Raw genomic sequence first — 27,992 nt, forward strand, 5'->3', positions numbered from 1 at the left:
TCAGTGCTCTAGCCTGTGAGATCTCCCCCAACTTACACCTTTCCTAAGGGATAAATTGGGAGGTACTGTACGCAGGAGGGAATTGCTCCCTTTTGCTTTGCTGGGCTGATTTGAAGGAAAATTTCAAAGTGAATCATTCAGAAAAACGAGACCCAGGGCACCTTGTTGAGGAAGGGAGAACGCTCCTCATGGGAAAGGGACTCTGAGATTATACAAGGGTCAGAAAGGCAAAAACATTTTTCACATTAAATTTCCCAGCAGCTGTTTGGAATTTTTATAGGTAATCCATTACAAGATGTAACTGTTAAAGAATAGCAAGTCTCTTTTCCTCGAATAAATATAGTGACAAGGGTTTAAATTTCACAAAAGCTTTCTTTAAAACCCATCAGGAGTTTTCCTTCTGTCCCCGACAAGCCTCTTTTTGGTGCTGTTCACTCCCACTTTGAGCAGACTCACCCCCAACATGCACATTCCTCTACCTGTTTATAGCAAAACAAAGACAGAGGGATCTCTGAACTGGTAAAAGATGCTGGGACCATCTGAGATTCTGCAAAAATAAAACACAGGCAAGGAAGCATCCATCGGTAAAGATCCATCTGGCCCTTTCTGAAGGCATTGTATTTTACTGCAACAAAGAGAATCTCAGAACCATTTTTTAAAAAACATAGGCGGTATAAAGAACAAAGAGTCTAATGGCACATAAGGACCCATCCCACAACACTGTGTAAACACCAGTATTCCTTTATATTTAATTTCACCAGACACACATAATAGGGTATACCTGGAGTAGTTTTCTATGCTTTACAAATGATAATTTACTTCAACTCTGTTACGGTCCTAGGAGGTATTGTACTATTTTAGATCCATTTTAGAGATGAGCAAAACAAAGCAGAGAGGGACTGAATGATCTGTTAAAGGTCACACAGCTAATAGGAGGTGGAACTAGTTTAAACCCAGGGAGTCTAGCTCCAGAGTCCACATTTCCTCCATTATGCTGCCTCTCAAGTTTTCATCAAATCTAAGATAAACTGGGATTTGTGAAGGATCACCTTAACGCATTTATCACCATTTCAATAACTAACTCATGCCATGTTGCAGCTTCCTCGGATCCAATGCAAGAAAGAAAAGATAAATACTATCAAATACTATATTTGACTGCTTGTGCGGTCTTTCAGAAACAAAATGAAGTTACAGAAAATTAGAGTGTCCCGTATCTGCTGGGAAAACTACTGCACAGAAAATGAAATGCCAGGCAATCACTTGGATGTTTAGATTTTGTCATACCACTGGACTCTTCAAAGGTCTTTAAACTCATTCAAATTCAGAACTGCCAAGGCAGTGTGTATCAGAGCAAATTTAATTCCAAGATAAAGAGACATAAAACAGCTCTTTCTAGGGGAATTCCACAGTTGATGAACCTCTAAGAGAGTTTTCTCCTCAAAATTCTTTAAGCACAGCTGGCAGAGTGCAAATATCCTCCCACTTGCCTCTGCCGACTGCCCTGGCACGCTGCCTTCATGGGAGGTACACTCCAGTGCGCTCTGCCAGGCAGCCTTGTCCTGGGTGGGGCTGGGGGCCTGTGCACACCCCACAGTGCTGCAACACTCGCTTTGGCGGTGTTCAGAAAACAAAGGCAATGAAGGAGGTGGAAACTACCTTCCTTCCTGCCAAGAAGCTACTTATCTTTTATTCAGGAGAGGTGTGTATATTGACTGGGTCAAGAGAAGAGTCCTCTCTTCACCTTTCGCTTAACAACACCTGACTGATCTTCACATTCCACACCTGTGGCCTCCAGCTGTGCAAACACCTCTGCCCCAGTGGCATAAGTGGCACCATAGACTATAGTCCATCAGGTACCATTCTTCTCTCTGACCATCTTCCCTTAAAAACAACGTGAAACAGACCAACCAGTAGGGGCACAGAAGCTTTACCTGGTTCTTTTGTTTACCAAAAACTGGAGTTACCACCATCTGCCTTTAATAAACGCAGCAGTGACCCAGCTGTGCAACAAGTCTGACCCAGTGGCTTGCAAGGAACGGGCAAACAACCATGAGTCCCCTTTCGCTTTTCCTCCCTAACCAGAGATGTCAACCCAGGGCTGTTACTCTCCCTCTTTCACAAAGTTAGGGGCAAACATCCCCAAAGACTGAAATAACTAAGAAATGCCTAGCTTTCCAAACTGAAATTTACCTGATTCCTCACCTCGCCAACACTTCTCTAAGGCAGGCTCCTCCCTTTGCAACTCCAGCCTTTTTAACCACCCTTCCATATTTCTCTAAGCCCCTTTTTTATTACTGTTAAAAACAATGGAATACATCGAAATCAACTCAGTTCCACCATCTAACCAGACATACCAATCTAGGGATCCAAAGATATGGCAGAAATTTACTTGAATGTTTTGTGAATTTTTTTGTTAGGGCAATTGGGAAAGATAAAATTTTAAGATGTAGATAAAAAAGTGGGAATGAATTTCTCAAACTTCTGGGGTGTGGCTCTGATTTCTACCAGTAAAATATCCATTTGTGATTATGGAAAAGGTAAAAAAAATCAGTGTTCTGATTTGGCACTTATTACATGATGTTGACTACTCATAGCACTTCAAAATGATTTTTTTTAAGTGCTATTTGATTATACTGGGTGGTCCATTTAGAATCCAGTCAATACAATCTCACTTCAAAAAAAAAAAAAAAAGATTTACAAATAGGCCACTTTATACAACAGCTATGGCAAGGAATTTACAAGTGCTGTAAGGTTCAGAGTTTATTTAGTGTAAATACAGTCTAGACTCATTATCTTACCCCCATCTCACAGCCCACAGCAAAGAGTAAGCCTGATGGGAAAACAAGAGCTGGAGGTCCCTAGGACAAATGCTAAAATGGGCGTCTTAGGTACCTCTGGGAATAACAAAACTGGCACCTTACTTTAGTAGGGGGGATTCCGGTTGGAAAGGGGCAGAGTAAGAGGTCAGGGGCAACTCCCACGTCAGAACCACACCAGGAAGCCTTGCTCAGTAAGGAGCCCTCCGATGTGCACAGTGAAGCCATGACTGACAGTGGACAGCCCGCCCCCCACAGATGCTGGCGTCCCCGGCTGATACTCACGCTGACACTGTCCCCAGGGCCGGCGGGCCCAGCCCCAGCAGCAGTCAATCCTCCCACCGTAACGACACAGGCCAATGGATGACACTATTTGCCTGGGCCACCTACCAAACAAAAAGATGCAAATTAAATAAAGACACTCTTGAAATAAAAAATAATTTTCTCAGTACTTTAGAAAAACTTTTTAATAGCACCCAACAATTTTCTACGAATCCTTTTCATGCCTGAAGAAATTAAACAACAGAACACCTTCAGAGAAATGGTTCTGCTATGATCTAATTTCAAACATCAGACAGACATATATACAACAGCGCAAGAATTGAGGGGAAAAAGGAGGGGAAGATCCTTTCTTACAGGGAAATAGCACCAGCTAAAATGAAGAATTCTCAAGTCTGCCACTCACAGGATGGTTTCTGAAGTTTGAAATAAAACAGATTCCTCAAAGGCCCACACCTGTTACTGAGGGGAAGGCCAGTTTTGGCTGATTCATGGTAAACTGAAAAGTATTAAATCAGACATGTCAAAGCAGGAAAAAAAAAAAAAAGTCTGCCTTGTATAAGGGGGTACCTGTGGGAAGGGGCAGAAAGAGGGGAGGTTTCTCAAAATCAAATGGAACAAAACTCTTTTTGGGATATGACTCTTCTGCAAAAAAAGGTTTCAGAAAAAAAAAAAAAAAAAGTACTGGAGAAAGAAGACTAAATGAAACCAAGGAAAGTTTAAAGTGTAGCTAACATCTCAAGTGTCCTTGTAGTTTGAAACTTTCCTTCCTGCATCAACAATTCGTGTTACCGTCCTCTCTAACATAAATAAGGACTAAAGCAAACACTGGATTTCAGGATCCGATTTACCAACCAGATTCCACTTTGACACCTTATTTGGTACATCGGTTCCTTGTTTAGATTCACACCTACCTCGACGACTCTCCTCGCCACCCCCTCCACCAGAGGATCAATATTTTAATCGTCTGTTTTAGATATTTTTAAGACTACATGAAAATCTATGCATAGTCATGTGATTATTTCTTGCTGCAAATATGTGTGCAAGAAACGCACAGGATATCCGAATGTGGGGAAATCATTGCTTTAATAAAATAAAACAGCCTCTGGCCGCTACCCACTTTTTTTTTTTTTTTTTAACTTTACTAATCTTTTCATTCCGCTTGCCTTCATCTCCCGCTTCTGCCCCCGAGCCCAAAGGACAAATAACCCCGAACTTTACATTTCCTGAGACCAGGTGATAAACAAGCGGCTGCGCTTTTTCTCTCCAGCGCTCCACTGGCTCCCCTCCGTTCCTTCCAGGCACAAGAAAGCCAATCAATCGTGGAATTGATTCGTTCCAAGACTGCAGGTAAAACAGGTGCGGCAGTCTCTCGGGCTGCGCGGGGGCGGGGGTGAGGGTCATTGCATGAGGGCTGACTGGGTGGCGGTGGGACCCAAGTTAAAAATCTCTCCTGGCTCCTGCTGCCTGTTTTCTGCTTAAGCAGCAGCGATGGGCGCTCGGGGCAAGTCTGGTCTGTAATAGCACCGAGGTGGAGTAACCAAGCACGCCCTCGCGACACACACACACACACACACACACGCATGCACGCACACACTCGGGAGCCGATCTGGCAGCCGGGGCGAGGGCTCCTCGCTCTGCGGTAGGAGGAGCGGCTGAGTGACAGGGGAGCGGAGCAGAGCCTGGGGTTGTTGGGACCTGTCAGAGCACGCAGCAGTCAGGCTCGCCCGAGGTCTCGGGAGCTGTGTGTGCGTACAGGCACCCACACACGCGCGCGCAGCGTCCTCCCCCTGGCCCCTCGGTCCTTATTTTGAGTCCTCCCTCCCACCAAGGAAACCAAGTCGGGAAGCAAACGGGTCTCCCTCTGGAAACACAGTGGCTTCCTCTCCCTACCCTTTGTGTGAGTCATCGTGACAGCCCCCAGGCGGGATGTGGCCCAGACCACCTGGAAGTTTCCCCTCTGCAGAGCTGTCTAAAGCAAGAATCTCGCACCCAAGGGATGTCCCGCACGTCACCGCCTGTGGGGCAGCTAACCCGCGCCCTCAAAGCCCAGATGCCGGGCTCCACCTCCCTTCTCCCGCAGCCCCGACTAGGGCTCGGCGGCCCACCCCGCAGCGCAGCCTCCCCGGGTTCCCGGACGCGCAGGGGGCGCGCCCTCTAGGCCTTGGGCAGCCACGGGTGGAGACGGCTGCTCGACGGCTCTCCTCCCGCCGAGGCCGTGCGGTGGCCCCGTTTCTGGCCCGAGAGCAGAGAGATGGGACTCCAGGGCGGTGTGAAATTAGCGCTGGATAGAGCAAGAGAGGGTCCCCGGGGGGGCGACTTACCTCCCGTCGAACTCCGCGGCCGCCTGCAGGTAGAGCGAGGACCCGAGCAACAGCGCCAGAAGGAAATCCATCTCGGGCGGCGAGTCCCGGGCGGAGGCTCAGCTGCAAGCGGGGAGCAGGTGGCGGGTGCTGGGGGCGCAGAAGAGGCGTGCTCGGCTCCCCCGAGGAGCTGCGGGCGCCGAGGTTACTGCTGCCCCTCTCGGAGGAGAGCCGCGCGGCACGCAGCCGGAGCAGGTCTGCTTGCGGCGTCCCGAGCCCCTCCGGCTCCCTCCCCGCGAGGGGAGGCGCTGCCCGGGAAGCCGCGCCGCCTGCGGGGAGGGGCGCAGGGGCGGGGGGCGCGCGTGCGCTCGGCTCGCTGCCCTCGGGTCCCCGGGTGAGGGGTGGAGGGCGCCCGGCCCTTCGGCGGGAAGCTCGGGGGCGGGGGCACTGCAGGAAGGCAGAGTCTCTTGGGGACCAGCCAAGCCGGGCGATCGCCAGGCTGGGAGAAAAGTTGCCAGTCCGGCCTGGACCAGGGAGAGCAGGGTGCTCAGCAGGAAAGTCTGAGCCGGGGAGGAAAGGGGCCCCGGGCGTAGGTGCGCGCTCCGCGGGTTCCTTCCGAACAGGTGGGGACCGCAGGGGCGAGCCGTAGCTTTCACCGGAGGGCGAAGTCCAAGATGAGAGGTTTGTGGGGCCAGAGCTGAGCTGTGTCTGCATTTAAGCGAAACCGCAGCACGACTTGGACAAATTAGCGAAGGCAAACTCTGGGAGTTTGCTTCTCCCGCAGAGCTGGCAGAGGCAGGGTTTTTAAAAAATTTGTAACCAACCGAACGAAATGCTTGGCGTCTTCGAGTTTTGAAGAGAGGTGCAGACTGTTTCCGTCTCCGCCAGCTCAACTGAGCACAGTAGGAGGATAGCAGCGGTTGCCCCTTCAGGGGCACATGCCCGCCAGAGAGGGAGAGCAGTTACTTCTTAAGTCTTGTGGTGCCTGATCCTCGGAGATCATTTAGAGAACCATTTTGAGCAATTATTGCTCTGTTACTGCTGAGTGAAATGTATTGTAGAAGGGCTGTGTTCAAATATAAACACGCAATGATTATACTAAAATTCATGTTAAAGCATCAGTCGGATCAAGTCACCTCTCATCCCACACCCAACCCGGAATGACTGCCCGGGGCACTGATCTGGCATCCCATACCTCTCCGACCTAACTAACAGTCTATGCCCTCCCTTCCTCTAATCCGTGGTCGCCCATGCCTTTCTTCCACACTCAGGCGTTCCTGCCTTAGGCCATTGACGGTCACTTCCACCTGAACCCAGAGAGTTCTTCTCTGTGTGGTTCTCACCCTCCCTTGTCTTTGCTCTATGTCACCTCTTCTAGGTGACCAGTCTTGACCACCCTATTTAAAAATGCAACCTGTCCCCTCCTGATGTCCCCTGCCAGTTCTTCTTTGTCTTTTCTGCAAACCACTCATCCTCTAGTTTCCTGTACCTGTGTGCTCAATCCTGTCCGACTGTGCGATGCCATGGACTGTAGCTTCCCAGGCTCCTCTGTCCATGGAATTTCCCAGGGAAGAAGACAGGAGTGGTTGCCATTTCCTCCTCCAGGGGCTCTTCCCGACCCAGGGATCGACCCTGCCTCTCTTGGGTCTCCTGCGTTGGCAGGCAGATTCTTTACCACTGTGCCATCTGTTTCCTATATAATTTGCTTATTTCTTATTTTGCCCGTCTTCTTCCTGCTAGAATGCAGACTCTACAAGGGCAAGTTTCTTTGTTCGGTGTGTTTCATGTAGTGAAACGGTATGTTTCATTCATGCTCATAAATGTTTATTGACTGAGTTTGCTACGTTACAAACTTTACCCCGATCTTTATTTTCTTTTTGAGATTTCTCCAACTTTAAATTTTTTAATGGAAAATTTTGTGGCAGAGTGACCTCACTATCCTGATCTCTTAGTGTGTATAAACGCAGGCATTTTCTGCAAGAAAAGGAAAAATAATGGTTTCAACTTAAATGACTCTTTGATTTCCAAGTTGTTTTCTGTTAGCAAAACAAGTTTCTATTTTAATCTCAGGAAACATCCATGCCATTTTGGGCTTGGGAAATTATTTTAGGCAAACAGCTTGGTGTCATCCATTTCAGATCTTTCTAATGAACTCCAAAAATGTAGTAGTCAAAATATTTTTTCTGCAGAAAATAAAAATTTTTAAGTGTAATGTAGGCTTGGTTCCAGGTTTCAGTGGCTGCTCCTTAGTCATTTTCTTTGTTTTATAGGTTCCTGGGTTGAGCAATGGATGATTAGAGAGAAAGGGGCTAACCGACAGGCTAGAAACTGGAGTTGGAAGGAAAGGAGGATGAGTAGTAGGTGAAAACAGGATGGATATCTGGAGTAAGATTGTAATACCCCCTCTGTTTGCCTCCTTTTTTTTTTTTTTGTATCTTTTCTTTGACCTAGAAAACACTCCATTCATCATCCTTTTTTTAATTTTTTACATTGGAATATAGTTGATTGACATTGTTTCAGGTGTACAGCAAAGTGACTCAGCATCTCCCTCCTTCATACAGACACACTTTCCACTTTCCCTTTGGGTCCAAGCTTAGCTGACACTTACCCAGGAAGGAAGCCCGTGTACTTTTTCACTTGGCTGAGACTCCTGTAGCTTGTGTTTCTACAGCCCTTCGCGTCCCCTAGAGTAACTCTTAAAGCACTGGTGGAACTGCCTCTCTACCACATTGAGGTTTCCCCAAGACACTAACCAGCAGGAGGGCAAGAGCAGTGTCACTATATCCCTTGTGCCCAGCACGGTACCTGGCACGGGCTGGACTGACTTCTGCTTGGTGATCGTTAGCCTCTCCTTCAAGTCAGCTGAGGTTAATTATATCATTCTTTGTTGAATCATGGAGCAGAGGGGGTTCTAAAAGAATTGCAAGGTCTAATCGGGTAGCCTGATGCAGTTAGGACCACCAGTGCCCATTCCAAAAAAGAAGCGGGTTTCCCATGGGAGTGACATATTGCTATCTCAGTCTTAAAAACAAACAAGAAACATACTGAACAGCGTGCTTTTTGCAATATCTGTATTTTTCCAGTAGGATGACATTTTGGTTAGGTTTCACACGGGATAATGCCACCTTGGAAGGAGTAATCCCAATATCCTTGCACAGAAATCATAATCTTTACTGGTCACAATGTGACACAGATCAACAGCAAAATAGAACCAAGTGAACACAGCTTCCCCCACCCGGAAATCAGAAGCTCTTAATTATTGAGTCTTTTTCTCCCCCAGTAAATATTTACTGAGACCCTACCATGTATTAACCATGTCTATGTGCTAGGACTTCAGCAACAAGACAAAGTTGTGCCCAGAAAGAGTTTACATTGCAGTTGGGGAGCAAGACAATAGGTGCTATGGAGAGGGTAAAGGTGTAGAGACTCAAGGAAGGGTAGGTAGTAGAAAGAGATGGGCTGTGATTTTAGGTCGCCTCTCAAGTGAAGTGAAGTGAAAATCACTCAGTGTCCGACTCTTTGTGACCCCATGGACCATACAGTCCATGGAATTCTCCAGGCCAGAATACTGGTGGCGGTCGCCATTCTCCAGGGGATCTTCCCAACCAGGGATCGAACTCTTGTCTCCTGCATTGCAGGCAGATTCTTTACCAGCTGAGCCACCAGGGAAGCCCAAGAATACTGGAGTGGGTAGCCTATCCCTTCTCCAGCGGATCTTCCTGAGCCAGGAATCAAACCGGGGTCTCCTGCATTGCAGGCGGATTCTTTACCAGCTGAGCTACCAGCACCTCTGGAAGATGACATTTGAGCAGCGTTGGGATAAAGGGATTGTGGGTCACAGGAAAGAGAAAATGTGTTTTATCTATCAGCTTCTCATTGTCAGTGTCATGCAAGACATTCAGCAGTTTATTGCTCCTCCTGTCCCATATGCAGCGGTGCTTAGGGACAGGATTACTGCTTCAAAAACTCCTATAGAGCAGTTCTCTTTTTAGGAAAAGAGAAGGATGAGGAGCACACAGCTGCTCATTCACAGCAGTCTTGACTCCCAGCTGAGCAAGAATTATGGCGATGTACTGCTCTGGCCATGGAGAGAGGGCCTTGGTCAGACAGTCAGGTCACCCCTGCTTCTACTACCTGATCCATGAACCATGTCAGAAATGACTGTTGGAGCAGATACTTTCCTTGGGGCTGTACATCACTGTCAGTTCTTTTTCTACTGATACAGATTTGAAGGCCTGACTGTTTCTTTAAAGGAGCTAATAGAGATAGCACATTTTCAGGCCAGAATTAAGGTTTCTGTGGTTTTAAGATTTCCTTAAAACCCTAATAGGCTTCTAATTGTTTCCAGTCCGTTCCTTGTGCAGATAACCATAACCAAAGTCTTTTCTAGTCCTAGTTCTTAAGCCTGCTTTATTTCTTTGCTTCCTTGTGTCCATACTTAACTCTTTCATCTTAATGGAGGCCACCTTGAGGCTAGCTTAAATAATAGGGTTGTTGGGAAGGTGACACCCTTACCCTGATCCTCACCACAAAGCGTGGATCCCTATATTTATATTAATGTTCAGGACATAAAAGCAGTTGTCTTTTTCAACCCTGGGAGGCCTGAAATTTCTGGATATTCTCATTTCCTGCCATTTCTGCTTGCAAAAACAGCTAGTCCTTGCCTGAGCCCACCTCTTTCTTAAGATACCTTATAAAAGCAACAAGGAGCAGCACATATACAAAGATTTTCATTTTTTAAAATGATATCCCCTTTATCTGGATATATACTGTACCTTCCAAGTAAGCATAAGTAATGATTTTACAAAATGACATGTGTCATAAGCTTTCCAGCCTACAAACAGCAGCTGTATAGTTAATACCATAACTGTAGCATACCACCTCTTCAAAGAAGAGAGAATTCCAATACTATGTAAATTCTTTTAAAGCATCAAAAAAGAAACACTTACAAATTATTCCTGAGAAGTCATTGATATCTACACCCAGAAAAAGTGTTTTCATATGTGCACAAATATACACACATATACAGACATGACTATCAATGCAAAAGCCCTAAATAAATGATTAGCAAGTACAGTCCAGGAATATACTGAAAGAATCCATTGCAATCAAGTTGACAGAAACCTTTATGTGGGTAAAGGGCTAACAAAATCCTTTCCCCTTCTGCATGAGAATTTGACCTTATGCTAACTTTTTAGCACTGTTCCCCTGGCAACCTGATAAAGTGATTTGTGAACTATGTTGCTGGTAAAAATGGACCCCTGATTGGTAAACTGCAGTTAGACAAGGAGAACCACCTATGCCTGATGCATAGCATTGGACCGACCTGAGTTCAGTGCTTCTTCTAACTGGGCATGTCCCTTGCAGAGGCCTTGGACATTAGGCCAATGGAATTGTCACGAGAGATGGAACCAAAGATGGATCACCATTGGTTGAATCTGCAGATGTGGGCCATATACTGGACCACAATCTTTTATTTGAGGGTCTTGAGCATCTGTGGAGTTCGGTCTCCATGGGGGTCCTGAAACCAGTCCCCTGTCGATATGGAGGGACCACTGTCTTTAGTGCCAATAATTCTCATCCATCTTCAAATAATTCTGCAGTGACAATGGAAGACTATTTGATGGGCCTTCGGTTCTATTTTAAACATCACCAGAAGAACTGAAATAGGCATGAATGGCTCACCAACAAATTAGAAAGAAGTTTCAAGAGTTATGAAATAGTCATGTTAAGTTTCCTAACTTTCAACTCTTTTAAATTTGTATCGTAATACTGGAGTGAGTTGCCATTTCCTACTCCAGGGGATCTTCATGACCCAGGGACTGGACCCACATCTCTTGTTTTCTGCATTGGCAGGTGGATTCTTTACCACTGCACCACCTGGGCATGATCTGATGCAAATTTCAAAAAATTTTATTCATGTTTTTGTGTATAAAATAGAAAGATTCTTCTGTGCTGTCAATACATTTTTAGTATCACAAAACCAGGAGGGGTAACACTAGCCAGCTCCTTTAACACGTTACTCACAATCTCTTTGGCTTAACAGAATTAAATTCCTTTCATTTGTGCACAGATTTAATGAAGGTTGGACAGTTTTCCTAAGTGGTCCTTTACAAGTGGCTCTTCAGGGATCTGGGCTCCTTCTGTCCTGCGGTTCTGTCTTTCTGGAGTTCTCCTCCTGTAGCCATAAGGCCAAGGGAGAGAGAGAGCCCAGGCAATCATTTCTGGGGGTTGTGGCACTCCACTGGCTACTACCCAGTTACATGGCTCCAACTTAACTGCGAGAGAATTTGGAAAGAATATTTTTCCAGTGTGCCAAGGAGGAAAATGAAAACTTTTCATCTAACACCTAGCATTGCCTTTGCCTCAAGAAATCAGTGAACTTTGTATTTAACTACTGCCAGAAAGGAAGCCTAACATTTAACTGTGACATCACTGAAAAATCATTATACTTGGAAATCATTCTCCAAAATTCACTTAGTCAATGATTTTCATCATACAGCGGGCCAATATATCTACTTGGGAATTATTAATATATAACTCCCCAATTAAATTAGGTAAACTGTATATAATACCTAATCAAGCAGCTGGTACATGTAGTAAGTACTCAACAAACACTGACTCAACTCAAGGGAAGGTTTTACTACTGGGAATTAAATGCTTCTCTAAGATTTTCTTTTATGACCAAGATAGGCATCTTCAAACACTTGCCTTAACATTTTCTATGCCTAAACCAGCTCTGATAATGCTATGTTGTGAATCTCTAATCTCAGTTTAGCTTTTATCAAAGTATTTGAGCAAATTCAGTTGCCTAAAATCCTCTTGCATCTCACTGCCACATGGGGGAAGTACTAGTTAAGCTTTTCACCTTTGCTACTAAAATATCAACCTACTCTTCTGGTCTCTAAAGCATGGCTCTGTTCTCAAACAACATGGAAGACCATTCTTTAGGCAAAACTTCGGTGCTTATAGAAATCCTTCTTAAATGATATTTATAGAAGCCAGTCTAGGTAGGGGGTGTGCTATCTAACAACCCCTGTGGTTTACCCAAACATTAACTCAATCAAGTTAGTCTCTTGGAATTTAACCTAGAACCTGGAAGACTCTTACTAAATTGGGTTTACAGCTTTAATGAGTTTATTATAGGATATAGCTAAATAAGATCTCCACCTGTACTTTCTGGAAGATTGTCATGGATGTTATCTGATATATCTGTCTCCATCCCTTAAAGTAGTTAATTTCTTACAGAATTTCAGGCCAATAAACATGTTTCTTTGGAGAAAATTTTGTCTTCTATTTTCTGATGAATACTTACTGTATCAAGTTTCCTTTTTAAAAGTGGGTTCCAGAAAACTATGGAGACAGTAAAAAGATCAGTGTTGACAAGGAGAAGGGGATGATGAACAGAGCACAGAGAATTTTTAGGGCAGTGGAACTATTCTGTATCATATGATGATTGTGGGAAAAATGCCATTATACATTTTTTGAAACCCACAGAATGTACAACACCAAGAGTGAACCTTAGTGTAAACTATGAACTTTGGGCGATTATGTATTAATGTAGGTGCACTGACTGTGACAAATGTACCACTTTGATGGGGGACATTGATAATGAGGAGGGGAAGGGGGTGTATAGAAAATCTCTGAACCCTCCTTTCAGTTTCGCTGTGAATCTAAAACTGCTCTAAAAAATAAATCCATTAAAATTTTTTAAAAGAGAGGGTTTATAATTTTACCATTAATTTTCCTCAATAATTTAAATTTTATGTGGCAGTTGTGTTTAATGTATTTAACTTTAAATTATGGATGATTAAAATTTTCATGTAAACATGGAATATAAATAAATTATATATGTATTTATTATTATACAATATATTATATGATATATATGATATGTAATATGTAATTATTATAAAATTATATATTTTTTTATATAAATTATATAAATACAATTTTAAAGTGTCTACTACAAAGCTCAGAGTTAAATTCTGCCTTGAGTTATTTAAACTCTTGGAGTGGATTAGCGTGTGTGCTCATTTCTTTCATTCACTAGTCCCAGTTTTCTTTTTCTGTTTTATTTCCTAACATGCTGTGATATGATGGGCTTCCCTGGTGGCTCAGATGGTAAAGAATCCGCCTGCAATGTGGGAGACCTGGGTTCAATGTAATAAATGTATATTTAGTCTTTGTTCTGGTTCCTGGCACAGAGCTTCTAAAACCTTTGTAATCACCTGAATAATTAAGGGTGAGTGGAGTGTCTTTTGTTATTCACGATAAGTCCCTTTTGACCACGTTGTTGTTTAGACCCTAAGTTGTGTCCAACTCTTACAAACTCATGGACTGTAGCCCGCCAGGCCCCTCTGTCCATGGGATTTTCCAGGCAAGAATACTGGAGTAGGTTGCCATTTCCTTTTCCAGGGGATCTTCCCAACCCAGGGATTGAACCTGTGTCTCCTGCGATGGCAGGCGTTTTCTTTATCGCTAAGCCACCAAGGAAACCCCATTTTGATCATACTTGTGTTTAAGTTAGTGAGGTGATTCTCTATGGAACTCTAGATACCTTAGGATGGGGGCTGGTTGCTAGAGAAACCAACCATGTGATTAGATGGTTGGAACTTTCAGCCCCATCCTGAGATCTCTGAGGAGGGGAGAATGGCTGGAGACTGAGTTAATGGCTAAAGATTTAATCAGCCATGGCTACATAAGGAAGTCTCCATAAAGGCTTAAAAGGAGTGGGGTTCAGAATGATTCCAGATTGCTGAAGGCATCCATATTACCAGGAGGGTAGTGATCTGGAGAGGGCATGAAGCTACCCCGCTTTTGATACGTATGTTGCCCTTGTATCTCCACTTGGCTGTTCCTGAGCTATATCCCTTATAATAAACTGGTGACGGTAAGTAAAGTATTTCTTTGAGTTCTATGAGCCATTCTAGCAAAGTATTAAACTCAAGGAGAGAGTCATGGGAACCTCTGGTTTATAGCCAGTCAGAAGTTCCAGTGACAAGCTAGGACAAGTGACAAGTGTCTGAAGTGGGGACAGTCTTATGGGACTGAGCCCTTAACTTGTGGAGTTTTTGCTAACTCTGGGTAGTTAGTGTCATAATGAATTAAATTGCAGGGCACCCAGCTGGTGTCACAGAGAATTGGAGAACTGCTTGGCATGGAAAGCCCACACATTTGGTGTCAGAAGTATTGTGAGTAGGAAGAAATGGAGTTTTCTTTTATTACCCTTATTTTATATTATCATTTCTTGAGGGTTTTCTCCAAGTTCATTTTGGAAAGAAACAAGGCCAAAATAAGTTCAATAAGTAAAAAGATAAAAATATAGTCTCCCAACTATTAAGATTTAGGTTTGATCTAAAAGCTGTAGCTTAATTGTTGTTTTAGGATTTTCCATCAAAAATTGTTTTTTCCCTGCTTCTAACACTGAGTTATGTTCTCCAGAAATTCTTTAAATTTTGAATTGTTTTAGCTTACTTGTAATATATATAGTTCACATTCTTTGTAACAGTTCACTTTTGCACCCCCCCCCATTCAAACAATAAAATCTGTCTCCCATAGAATAGATTAAGTTTTTCTAAATGAAGGTGTGAATACAACTCCAAGACCTCACAGCTCTTTGTTGGGAAGTTCCTTATGTGAAACCTAAATGAGTGAAGACCATGTTTACTTGTCTATCCTAGATGATAAAGAACCCACCTGCTAATGCAGGACATGTAAGGGATGTGGGTTCGATCCCTGGGTTGGGAAGATCCCTTGGAGGTGGGCAGGGCATCCCACTCCAGTATTCTTGCCTGGAGAATCCCATGGACAGAGGAGCCTGGTGGGCTACACTCCATGGGGTCACAAAGAGCTGGACACGACTGAAGTGACTCACGCATGTCCCGGCTGGAGAAAACAAAACACCATACAATACGCCGACAAGCTATATGGTCTACTGAATGAGAAAGCCCTACTCCCCAGTGCAAATAAGATGAAATATAAATTTGTGAAAATTGAACAACTGAAAGTATTGCTTGATGAATGTTTTTAATTACCGTGTCTTCAACTCTGGTAAATGTGCATATTAACTACAATGTACTAATTTACAAAATAATCCATCAAAAAAATCAAATCACTCTAGCAGTATTGTCCTGTTTGTTTAAATACATATCTGGAAATACTGTGGCTTGGAAGAACTTAAGGAAAAATTAATGCAGGATAGCACTTGATGGTTGTTCAGGCTTCAAGTTTAATTTTACTCTGATAAATACCAGTTGAGCTCTAACTGGACCTCTCTGAACCTCAGTTTCCTCTTCTATTATAAAGGAATACTAATGTATTGTGTATACATAATTTCCTGTATATTATGATGTTTTGACATCATAAGAAACCATTCTGGCTGCAGAGAGACTGCCCCTCCCTGGTCGAGCTGATTCTTACAGATGGCAAATGGCCCAGCCTGGAGCATGACTTTGATATGCAAACTAACCTTTCCAGAGCCCTATCTCTTCTATCTGGTGCATATTCAATCCACCCCAGAGGCAATATTCCTCTGCTTTAATTATCCCAGGGCCAGGTGCCAGGAACTAGGGATCACTCTACAGGTCAGAGCCAACACACAATATTCCAACTTGCCAGTCCTAAACTGTTTACCCTGCCCTGCCTTGCCTTTTGCATGATCACCTCAATAAAATAGCCTAAGTGCTTCCCCCACCCCAACTCCTGTCTTCTGCCTTCTAACCACCCTGTTTTTTCCCATTGGCCTTGCTTGGTGTGCCTCCTGCCTCTAGGACCTGTGAGTATAATAAACCTTGTTTCTTCCTGACTATCTCATTAAAGAATATAAAACAACCAACATGTGTCTTGCAGAGTTACTGTGAAAACACAATGCCATCATTACCATCCCTAGTACGGAGAAAACCTTCAGTGAAGAGTTGCTGTTAGGAAAAGTAAGCTTAACATAGGAAGTATTAATATAATTCCATTATTAATGATCTGGACCACCATCCATGCTCATACTTTATCTGAATATAAAGCTTTGGAGGGCCTGCACCTCTGTCTCTTGACACAGCATCTGAGATAGAAAGGAATGCTGGACCATTTCTGCATTCTTATGAACACGTCTTTTTTTTTTTTTTTTTGCCACAGGGATTTCCTGTCTCTTACTCTCATAGAGGCTGGAAGCAGAGGCTCCTATCTTTCAACAACAGGTATGAATTCTGCCAACAGTCTAGCCAACTAATGCTTCCAGATAAGGAGGGATTCACCTGGACTAGAGACATAAAGAGTTTATTATTTTAATGAATTAAAGATGAAAGTGGAACATACCAACTCAAAAGAAGGCAACGAAAACACTGACTGGGTTTGATACCCAGGTTTGGTTTCTAAGAGCAGCACCAAATGCTCCCCATCAGGCGGGAGATGTTTTCTCGGCTCGTGTCAACCCTTGGCGCAAGCAGCTCGTTTCTTTATAGTCTCAGAGAGAGATTTTATTTTGAACAGGTATCTACTGCCTAACTCTTGTGTGTGTCGTACTGTGTCATAGCTATGTCCTATCCAGCCTTTCAGGCGGGCCTCATCCCTCGGAGTCATTTAATTTGGTTTTGTTTTCTAAAAACAAACAAAACAAACCCCTACAAAACCTATAAAAAAGATTATGGTCACCATGCTGTTGCCTTTTGTATGGTAGTGAGTCCATCTTTTTTACTCATCAAAAGTAACCCCAGGATGAGCTAGGAGAAAGGAGATTAAAATCTAATAGGTTAGACATATGCTATTATATATAGAATGGATAACAACAAGGTCCTACTGTATAGGACAGAGAACTGTATTCAATATCCTATAAACCATAACAGAAAAGCATATTTAAAAAAGAATGTATATATATAAAACTGAATCACTTTGCTATACAGCAAAAATTAATACAACATTGTAAACCATCTATACGTCAAATAAATTCTTTTAAATGTAAAAATAAAAAAAAAATTACAGATAAGGAGTAAAGGCTCCCAAGGACTTTAGTAACATCCTGGAAACTAAAGGGGTCATACAACTAAAGATTCCTCAAGTTACTGATAATGGGATTTATGAAGGAATGAAGGAATATGTTGGCCTTACCATCTGTGGGAAAGGTGTGGGGCTCCTTAGGGATGTTTCTCTCCTTTCCCACTGACCTACCTGTGTCTTTAACATTTATTTTCTCCACTAAAAGTTTGACAAGTTGTTTGGAACATTATCACATTTATTATTAATTTTTTGGAAATAGTCATGCTGCTTGAAATATGAAAGGTAAGAACATCAGATATGCAACAAAATCAAAGACAAGAGTTCCAGTTCTAACAGTGGTGGACAAGGATGTTTTGAACCAACCCTCTCTTTGAGAATTAGAAATGTCACCCAGGTGGTAAGGAACTGGGTTAGTAGGGTCTGGATATGGGGACAGAGGGAGGCCCAAACAAATGAGTGTGAAATTCATTGCTTTTCTTTTCAGTGTGTGTGTGTGTGTGTGTGTGTGTGTGTGAGTGAGTGTGTGTGTGTGTGTGTGTGTGTGTGCACGCGCACTCAGTCATATCCAACTCTTTGTGACCCCATGGATTGTAGCCTGACAGGCTCCTCTGTCCATGGGATTCCCCAGGCAAGAATACTGAAGAGGGTTACCATTTCCGACTCCAGGGGATCTTCCCAATCCAGGGATTGAACCCACGTCTCTAGTGTCTCCTGCATTGGCAGGCGGAGCCTTTACCACTGTGCCACCCAGGAAGGCCCTTTTCTTCTTCAGGCAAATGCCAATTCTAAAAGTGGGACCTGAGAGACTGGACCCTGAGTAGAGCTTTCTGCAGATGTGTGGGTCATGGGAAGAAATATTAGCAGTCAGAGCTTGCCAAGGAGGATGGGACCTGGTAAACCAGCAACCCCCTCCCCTCCAGGGGCTGTTTTGGAATCTCAAAGGGGTATATTCCAAGAACAAGAGTATGCTGGATGGGTAGAGACTAGAGACTAGCCTCACAAAGACCAGAGCCTGATTGCCTAGGTGATTTGTGTCTGCTAGTACTCTAGCACAGCTGCTTGCCAGAGGCAAACCAAACCCTTTCTGGAGGGAGATAACATCACCTATGACCACAGATTATCTCTGAATGTTTTATTGCAAAATCTAGCAATCAGTTAAAAAGTATCAAGCACATAAAAAGATGAGACTCAAAGGAAAAGAGAAAACGACGGAAATGGGCTTATAGGGAGTATGGACTTCAGAGTTATTCAGTAAGAATTTTTGAAAATTAGGATTAACACATTTAAGAAATTAGAAGGCCAGAGTGATAAAACTGGGAGAGAATAGGAAATGAAGATAAAAGTTAAAAAGGACAATTCTAGAATTCAAAACACAATAATTGATATTAAGATTACAGTGAATAGGTTTAAATAACGATTAGATATAGTTGAACAAGAATTGGGTAAGTGAGAAGAAAGCATCGAGGTTGAATCATGGAGAGACAAAAGGATGGAAAATACACACAAGAGTATGAGTGACATCAGGGAACAGGTGAAAAAGTCTAAAATATATGAACTGTAAACCCAGAATGAGAGAGAGACAGCAGGACAGAGAGAATGGGACAGAATAAAGGTATGCAGAGATAATGACTGAGAATTTTCCAAAATTTCTGAAAAATATCAAGCCAGATTTAAAAAGCATCATGAACCCCAAGTAGGATGTTATAAAGAAAACCATATCTAGATGATACTGGTAAGATCAGAGATAAAAATCTTAAAGCAGTTAAAGATACACAAACTTTACTGGCTATTCTTACTTCCTTTCCTAGGGTGGGGTGAAGAGGAGTTTTGTGTGGGGGTCTGTACAGAACATGGGCATTGAACTTGGCTTTGCTTTACTCTGTGATCTGTCCATTCATTGTCAGGTATACTTAGGGGACACTGAAGCAGCATTCCTGTTTCAGAATCTTTACAGCATTTTCTTATGACAGTGGGTATTCACTTGGACTTAAATTCTGCTCTGCACTGTATATATAAGTAGGTTTGAGCACTTGTGATGGAGTGGGTGAGTGCATGCTCAGTTGCTAAGTCATAGTCAACTGTTTGTGACCCCAAGGACTGTAGCCTGTCAGGCTCCTCTGACCATGGGATTTTCCAGGCAAGAATACTGGAGTAGGTTAACATTTCCTTCTCCATATGATGAGGTATGAAGAAGGCAATGGCATCCCACTCCAGTACTCTTGCCTGGAAAATCCCATGGATGGAGGAGCCTGGTAGGCTGTAGTCCATGGGGTCGCTAAGAGTTGGACACAACTGAGCGTCTTCACTTTCACTTTTCACTTTCATGCATTGGAGAAGGAAATGGCAAACTACTCTGGTGTTTTTGCCTGGAGAATCCTAGGGACAGGGCAGCCTCGTAGGCTGCCATCTATGGGGTCGCACAGAGTCGGACACGACTGAAAGCGACTTAGCAGCAGCAGCAGCAGCAGCGGCATGATGAGGTAGATCCCATTATGATGCCCAATTTTAGGCAAGCAAACCAGGGCTTGGAAAAGTTGTCATGTGGCTCAGGTCAGAGGGCTAGTAAGAAGTAAAGCCTGACTTCATGACTCTTGATCCCCTCACCTATGTTATCCAATGGAAAGTGTAAACTTCTGATGGGACATTACAACCCAACTTTTCATTCTCTCTCATACCACCTATCCTCGACTTGCTCAAATAATACTAACAACCCTCCCAATGATGACTGACTTTCTTGAGCACATACAATATACCAGCACTCATTTACTTCTCACATCCTTCTTGTGAAGTAGGTAGTGGTATTCTCCCATTTTACATATTAAAACACTGAGGCACAAAGAGGTTAAGTAACTTGCAAGGTCCACAGCTGTTCAGTGGTGAAGCTGGAATCCAAAACTAGGCAGTTTGGGACTTCCCTGGTGGTACAGAGGTTAAGAATCTGCCTGCCAAAGCAGGTGCCACCAGTTCGATTCCTGGTCCATGAAGATCGCACATGCCATGGAGCAGCTAAGTCTGTGTGCCACCGCTACTGAGCCTGAGTGCTGCAACTACAGAAGCCCATGTGCCTAGAGTCTGTGCTCTGCAACAAGAGAAGCCACTGCGATGAGAAGCCCGTGCACCACAGTGAAGAGTAGACCCACTCACTGCACCTAGAGGAAGTCCATGCAAAGCAACGAAGACCCAGCACAACCAAAATAAATAAATGAATAAGGAAAGAATTAAAAAAACAACAAAACAATTGGGCAGTTTGGCTTCAGAGCCTGTTTCTCACCATCATGTTTCCTGCTCTTTGTGCATGCGTGCTCAGTCATGTGGAGAAGGAAATGGCAACCCACTCCAGTATTCCTGCCTGGAGAATCCCAGGGATGGCGGAGCCTGGTGGGCTGCTGTCTATGGGGTCGCACAAAGTTGGACACGACTGAAGCGACTTAGCAGCAGCAGCAGCAGCTCAGTCATGTCTGACTCTTTGTGACCCCACAGACTGTAGCCCACCAAATTCTTCTGTTTGGGATTTCCCAAGCAAGAATACTGGAGTGAGTTGGCATTTCCTCCTCCAGGGGATCTTCCTGACCCAGGGATCAAAACTGAGTCTCTTGCGTCTCCTGCTTGGCAGGTGAATTCTTTGCCACTGGGTCACCTGGAAAGCCTTACTGTTATTCATTAACAGAAGTAAAGGGAAAGAGAGTGAACTGTGTCCACCAGGACAAGGTTGGAAGCATCGTAATTGTGGCTGTTAAAACAGCACACAATTTGGCTATGACTGACCTTATTTGTAGAGACATCAAGAAAAGGCAAATGATCTCACAGGAAACTTCAAGCTAATCCATTAGGCTTTGGGGCCTTCTTCAGAGCCTATGCGGTCATGTGTATTTTCCCCACAAGGTGAATGTTTAACTCATGTCTTTACCACAATTATTTTTATCACATATATTTCATTCTCTTATTTGTGTATCTCTCCAAGTTCATTTTACTTTTACCTATCCCTTAGGTTGGGGCTTCCCAGGTGGCACAATAGTAAAGAACCTGCCTGTTAATGCAGGAAATGCAAGAGACATGGGTTCGATCCCTGGGTTGGGAAGATCCCCTGGGGTAGGAAATGGCAACCCATTTCAGTATTCTTGCCTGGAAATCCTATGGATAGAGGACCCTGACAGAGTACAGTCCATGGGGTCACAAAGAGTTGGACATAACTGAGCGACTGAGTGCACACATCCCTTGCTAAGTTGCTTTAGTCGTGTCCGACTCAATGCGACCCCATAGACGGCAGCCCACCAGGCTCTGCTGTCCCTGGGATTCTCCAGGCAAGAACACTGGAGTGGGTTGCCATGTCCTTCTCCAATGCATGAAAGTGAAAAGTGAAAGTGAAGTCGCTCAGTCGTGTCCGACTCTTCGAGACCCCATGGACTGCAGCCCACCAGGCTCCTCCATCCATGGGATTTTCCAGGCAAGAGGACTGGAGTGAGTGCCATCGCCTTCTCTGACACATCCCTTAGGTAAAAGATAAATGAACTGACTTCATACCAGAAATAGTCCTTTGCTGGATCCAAAACAAGTTGAAGCTGGACAAGAATGCTAAGACCCCCAGCTCTTGTTTAGCAAACTTTAAAAGGAGAAAATCACCATGACAAGAACAGGCCTACTGCTCAGGGAAGATGGTAAATGTTAACAGATGCCAGGAGGAGACAAAGCCAGTCAATAGCTGCTGTTCCTCTCCTTCAAGGAAAATGAAACATGTTCACATTGAAAAGAGTAGGGCAAATGTAAAGTGAGGCATAAATTTTACAACGCACTCTCTATAAAGGAATTAAATTACAAATTATGATGGTATGATTTCCTCCAAGGCCATATATATCTAATCCAATACTGTAATTAACATTGAGTTTTAAATGTCGCTAGTCTCAGAAGAGTGAATCCACAAGTCTTGGGTGGAAGTATTTCAGAGAGGATGTCATTATCAAATACTCCCTTGCTGTCAATGGAGTCAGACATGTGGAATTTCTAAAACAGGAAGGCTTCACTCGAGGTCCTAGGGCTCATTTGGTTGCAAGGAACACAACCTCACTCTGGCTACTTCACATTAAGAAGATTTATTATACAGAAGCTCCTCACAGAATTCAAGACAGGAAGGACAGTCGAGCCCCGTTGGGAATTAGACTTGGAAACTGAAGAGGCTTTGGGGCTATGCAGCTGTTCTGGGGCTGCACGTTCTCGTGCGCATTTTTCTGTTTCCCCTGCCTTGTCCAGCCCCTCCCTGCAGACCAGCTCTCTGTGTGAGCGCCACACACACACGGCTGTTAATAGCTGTCACAGTGTCTCATTCCACAGGACCCTGAAGCCCTCGTCACCACCAGCACATGACCTCCCAGCCTATATCTCTCAGTTCAAATTCTCAAGAGAAAAATAATCAGACTGGTCTGGTTCATGGATCACCTAATTAAGAAGGGTTGGGTTTATTTGGTATAAACATAGGGAAGATAGGCTCAGAGCTAGTCGGCCAAGGGATAGAGGGGTTCTTCAAGAGAACCGGGAGGAAATCTCAAAATGTGTCCCTAGTCACTATAATCTGGACCTAGGGTTTCCATGTCCTGGAACCCTCTCAGTATCTTAAACAATTACCAAGGACAAGGTCAAATACTGGGACAAGCTTTGGGGGGAAAACAATTAAAATGGAAAAAATAGTATATAAATATATGTAAATTATTCCCCACCAAATGAGATTTAAGCTCACGAATTACTCTCCATCAATGAAACGAATGAGATGGTTGAATGGTATCACGGACTCGATGGACATGAGTTTGAGTAAGCTTTGGGAGTCGGTAAGGGACAGGAAAGCCCGGCGTGTGCAGTCCATGGGGTCACAAGGAGTCAGACATGACTGAGCAACTGAACTGAACTGAATGAAGCGAAATTCTAAAACTGAAATAAAAACTTCTGGTGACACATTTGATCATTAACTGAAGATTTTTAGGACAAATACCAATGGAGTTGTGTACCTAAGATCAACATAATGTGATACATTAGGCATACAATATCCAATATCCAGGTATATGCAATAAATATTGATCAATACATGATTTGAAAGCAAAATGCTTTATTGTGCTATAACTTGAGTGAAACAATATAAACATTTCAGAAGCGTCATCAGAGAGTAACATTTTTCATTTTCTCTCTGATACCTTCACCTAACCCCATTGGAGTTCACTTTTAAACCAGAGCAGGGCCTGGATCAAGAAGTTCCTAGAGAGACAGCTTCTGTTGCCACCATCATCCCCAATAGGATCAAAGCCAGAGCCAAATACTAGCCCCACCCAGATTTGGGGGCCAGACAGAGGGGACTTCATGGAATGTAACCAACTGGCTTGACTTCAAATTCCCAGGGCCATTGTTTCAGGATTAGAATTTATCTCTGGTAGTGGAATAGTTTAATACTGAAATATTCTCATTTTTGAATACTGAATTTAATAGTCTATTTTCAACTAAACATTTAAATATTAATTTAACATGCAATAGTAAATATTAAAATGTTTATATTCATTGTTTAAAAAAATAGTGGTAAATCCTATTCAAGCAAAAAAATCATTTGATTATACAGTTGTCAATATTCTTTAGAAGATTTTGAAACTTGGCTTTTTAATTTTAGTTTCTCAGGTATAATTAAAATAAAATCCATTTTTGTCCATTACTTTGATTTTACATTCTGTTTGAAGCATGTATGATTTTTTTTTTTTTTTTGCTATCCAGTTTCCGTGTCACTTTGTCACTGTAGTGTTATTTTGTTTGAATCCTTTTACATTAAACTTTTGTGTATTGAGTGGTTGTCATTTTCAGCCAAAATTTAAAAAAAAAAGTTTCATAGTGTTCTAACACTTGAGGCTATCTTATTTAAATCCAACTTCAGTTTTAAATGAAAGACAAACAGCATTTTTCCAGAGGGGAAAGAAAATATGTCTGTAATTGATTGGCCATTGGCACTTGGCATACACTATTTATTCCTTGGCCTTTATTTGCAGAGAGGGAAGTGAAGTTGGACAACTAAGTAGAATTTTTCAGTTTCTTTTCTAGAAAAAAAACAACAACACTGGTTAGTCAGTACTATTCCTGGTTCTCAGATGAAGAACTTGAGACTCTGAGAGGTTAAGTAGCTCTCACTCAGGGTCACATAGCTAGTAAGTGACAGAGTCTGCTTGCTAATTCAAGTGTATCTGATTCTGAAATCCATGCTCTGTAGCACCTCTGGCCTCATGATTCCACAATTGTAGATCTGCAGGTATTCCCAGGTCAGAGAACATGTATGTTTGAGTTAGTTACAGCCCACTTCAGTGTAAAAGCTCCATGTTAAGTGTTATGTGTATGTAGAAGCAGGCTGGGGCCATAGGAAGGTGATTATTTCAGTCCATCATTACAAAATTGCACACACTGTAGCCTTGTGACAATGCACTCTCTCTTGCAAAAGAGGAGAAAATAGCTGATAGTATCATGACAACAGAGCCCTGTGCAGTAAACTCTCATTAGGTTTGAATTATTATAGCCAGAGGTAGACCCACAGACGTTGTACCGTAATTACATGCAAGGAGCACCATAAAGGCTATTTCTCTTTTTCCCCCCACTCTCAATTCACTCTCAGAACATACTCCGACACCTGGTTCCCAGGACTCAGACTGCACAGTGATCACATCATTGCCAACCCAGGACTCACAGTTACAGCAGCAGAGGCCTCCTACCCTCCTTCATCTCTAGCTTAACCTGCTGTTCCTAACCCCCCACCCTGGTCCTCTGGCCCCACTTCTCCAGACACATTTTCATAAGCCTCAGAAGCTACCTGGCAATATGGCAAATACTGAAGGTTCATCTGGGAGCTGCATTGGGGACCCAGCGGCACCTCTCACATCCCAGTCTCCTTACCCCCACCCAGCAGGCCCAGGCTCCTTTGGACCTGATGTCCTAGACCTCTGCCTCTGGTTTGCACATCCTAGGCTATTCTATTCTCAGTGTTCCAAGATTAATGGTTATTACAGTTTGTAAAAGGAACATTGTTTTTTATTGGGGGATTCTGGAGATCTTACTAGGAAAACGTCTCAATGCCATTTATACTCTACTTGACTGGGTAAAGACTGAGAACTCAGAAGATGTCACAGCATCTTCTATAAATTGAGGTAAAGAGCCATGGATGGGACTAGTTAAAATCAGGCCATTCCTTTGGCCTCTCAACCAAAATGTAGCATCTAAGTGACCACTGAAGTGGTGTATCAGACCCAGGAGGCTGCTGCCAGGAAATGCCTTATCCAAGCACCACCTGTGAAGCAGTCTGAGCTGTAGACTCAGGTTTTTCCTCCTAATCTCCCCTCAGAACCTCCTTTAGGTTCTGCTACAGGCTTCCTTTTAAGAGAAAGAGCCATGCATGTCTGCTTTTGTTGGATGATAAAAAGTAGCTGTAACTGTGACAAAGACATGATGTAGAAGCTGCAATGGAAACACTTTAATTATTTTCCTTCAGTGATGAGAAAAAGAAATATTTTAAGGTAATAATCTAAAATTTTATATTTGTGATTTTAAGTAGTGAGGATAGCTAAATTAGTATAAATAAATAATAGATTTATGGTTATTTCGTCTATATCCCTACAAGTTTATATGCGCAAAAGTGAAAGCGAAGGTCACTGGGTTGTGTCAACTCTTTCCCACCCCATGGACTGTAGCCTGCCAGGCTCTTCTGTCCATGGTTACTGGAGTGGGTAGCTGTTCCCTCCAAGGGATCTTCCCAACGCAGGGATCAAACCCAGGTCTCCCACATTGCAGGCAGATTCTTTACCATCTGAGCTACCAGGGAAGCCCAAGAATACTGGAGTGGGTAGCCTATCCCTTCTCCAGCGATTCTTCCTGACCCAGGAATTGAACGGGTGTCTCCGGCATTGCAGATGGATTCTTTACCAGCTGAGCTACCAGGGAAGCCCTTATATGCACAAATGAGACAAAAAAAAAAATGGGAAAAGGAATATCTCATGGAAAAATGTGGATTCCATCATTTGTTATTAAATGATTGCTTTTTGAATCTCTCCATCTGTTCAAATGTTTGCTTCTATCTCTCAGTAAATCTTAGGTAAGGAATAATGTGATGACAAATAGTAATTATTATGACAGCTATATGTAAATAAGTTGGAGAATGAAGATCTGAAAAGGCAGATACTGTAGTTACAAAAGAGTACAGAGAGTTGAAAAAGAAGTGAGGTTTTCAAGAACTTTAACTAAGAAAACCTCAACAAGTCTTAATGATGGACCAGGCATAGAGCATGGTATTATAAATAATGAAGTGAATGTGATCCTGAATTTGAGGACTGTTCTTTGGGTAGGATCACAGTAGTGGCAATGTTAAGACAGGCCTGGATCTAATTGTCTTGATCCTGATTCTTCCCCCTGAATCCATCTAATTAAAGATTGCAGATAAGGACAGGGAAGTCAGCTTTCATGATGCAGTAGTTTGTCATTTTCTCCAGGTGGCAAAACCAACTTCTGTTCAATTCCTACACCTTCACTTAAGGGAGAGAAGAAGCCTAAGATGTGAGAGCTCTGAGGAGAAATGGGAAGAAAACTATGGATTCCCTGGCAAGCCTTGTCCCCAGGAATCCTGCACAAGCACATGCCAAAGGTTATAACCCTTCTCATAGGCTGACAGTTGTTAAATTTGATATTAAGGTCAATTAGATTATACAAAGATAAAGGTCCTTTCTTGCAGAAACTCCACTGAGCCCTTAAGCTCATGTTGCCTTCAGCCCTTCTTCCTCATCCTGGTCTATCTGGTATGTCTAGACCAGATATATCTACCTGGTATAAATATCTCCTGACTTAGCCCAAGCTACTGGGAACAATTCTTCATTCTCACTCTGTTAGGAAAAAACTGTGGGAAGGAAGTAAATCCCAGTAGACACACTAAACGACTCCCCTCCAAACTCATGCTAGGGAGACTCATAATTATACTTATATTGTATATAAGTATAATTTGGGAGACACTCACAGATACTTTGGAAAGAAGGAGAATTTGATGTTAAAATTCAAAATTAGCTAACTGCTCAAATACTCCAAGGGATGGCTTATATGTATATTGGTGAAAGAATGCCTAGATATAAATTGTGAGCTAATGAGTTAGGGTACAATTTAAAACATTCTGGCTCTCAGTTTTCTCCAAATTAATACAGCAGATATTCAGAATGCAATTTTAAAAAGATTAGATGAGTTGCGCTGTAGTTTTGAAAGTATTGTCCATACATGGTAAAATAAGTAATTAAAGCAGCACAATACAATACGCAATTAAAATAAGACACTGTTCTCCTTTCCTGCCCACTTAGTCCTACTCCCCGGAACTAACTGTGTCAGTCATGAATGCCTTCTCAGAAAGCAACAGGAACCCCTAACAATGGTGGCTGTTGCTGATTTACATGAAATTCAGGGGTAGGTGGTATTGGGTTTGGCTCTCTAGTTTGCGACATAATCAAGAAGCCACGCTTGCGTTCGCAGTGTACCAGAAATGTCGCATCCTGTTGCCACAAGGAGGCTAATACAGCCCTAGGCAGTGCATTCTCAACTGAAAGACTGCCCTGCAGGAAGCAATGGGGTA

At 43.1% G+C, this 27,992-nt stretch overlaps 1 protein-coding gene and 1 non-coding gene across 11 annotated transcripts in view; both read right to left on the reverse strand.

The window, feature by feature from the left end:
* NPNT (nephronectin) overlaps nt 1-5,836 on the reverse strand; it is a 99,785-nt gene extending 93,949 nt beyond the window's left edge. For 2 of the 10 annotated variants that reach the window (XM_061419466.1, XM_061419457.1), the window contains exons 1-2: nt 5,420-5,647; nt 3,102-3,202 (exon numbers count right to left, since the gene is read on the reverse strand). In XM_061419466.1, the coding sequence (XP_061275450.1) occupies nt 3,102-3,202; nt 5,420-5,490 (172 nt within the window). In that variant the 5' untranslated portion in view covers nt 5,491-5,647. Of the gene's footprint in view, nt 1-3,101; nt 3,203-5,419 lie in introns of all 10 variants that reach the window. The other 8 variants (XM_061419468.1, XM_061419458.1, XM_061419461.1 and 5 more) reach the window with 8 other exon arrangements.
* A 19,154-nt stretch (nt 5,837-24,990) lies between these two features.
* Nucleotides 24,991-25,073, reverse strand: LOC133250140 (small Cajal body-specific RNA 18). Its single transcript, XR_009737250.1, has one exon. It is a non-coding gene; the product is annotated as a small Cajal body-specific RNA 18 (non-coding RNA).
* Between the last annotated feature and the right edge of the window lie 2,919 nt (nt 25,074-27,992).

The sequence above is a fragment of the Bos javanicus genome, chromosome 6 (genome assembly GCF_032452875.1).
Source record: "Bos javanicus breed banteng chromosome 6, ARS-OSU_banteng_1.0, whole genome shotgun sequence".
In the NCBI taxonomy this organism is placed as follows: domain Eukaryota; kingdom Metazoa; phylum Chordata; class Mammalia; order Artiodactyla; family Bovidae; genus Bos; species Bos javanicus.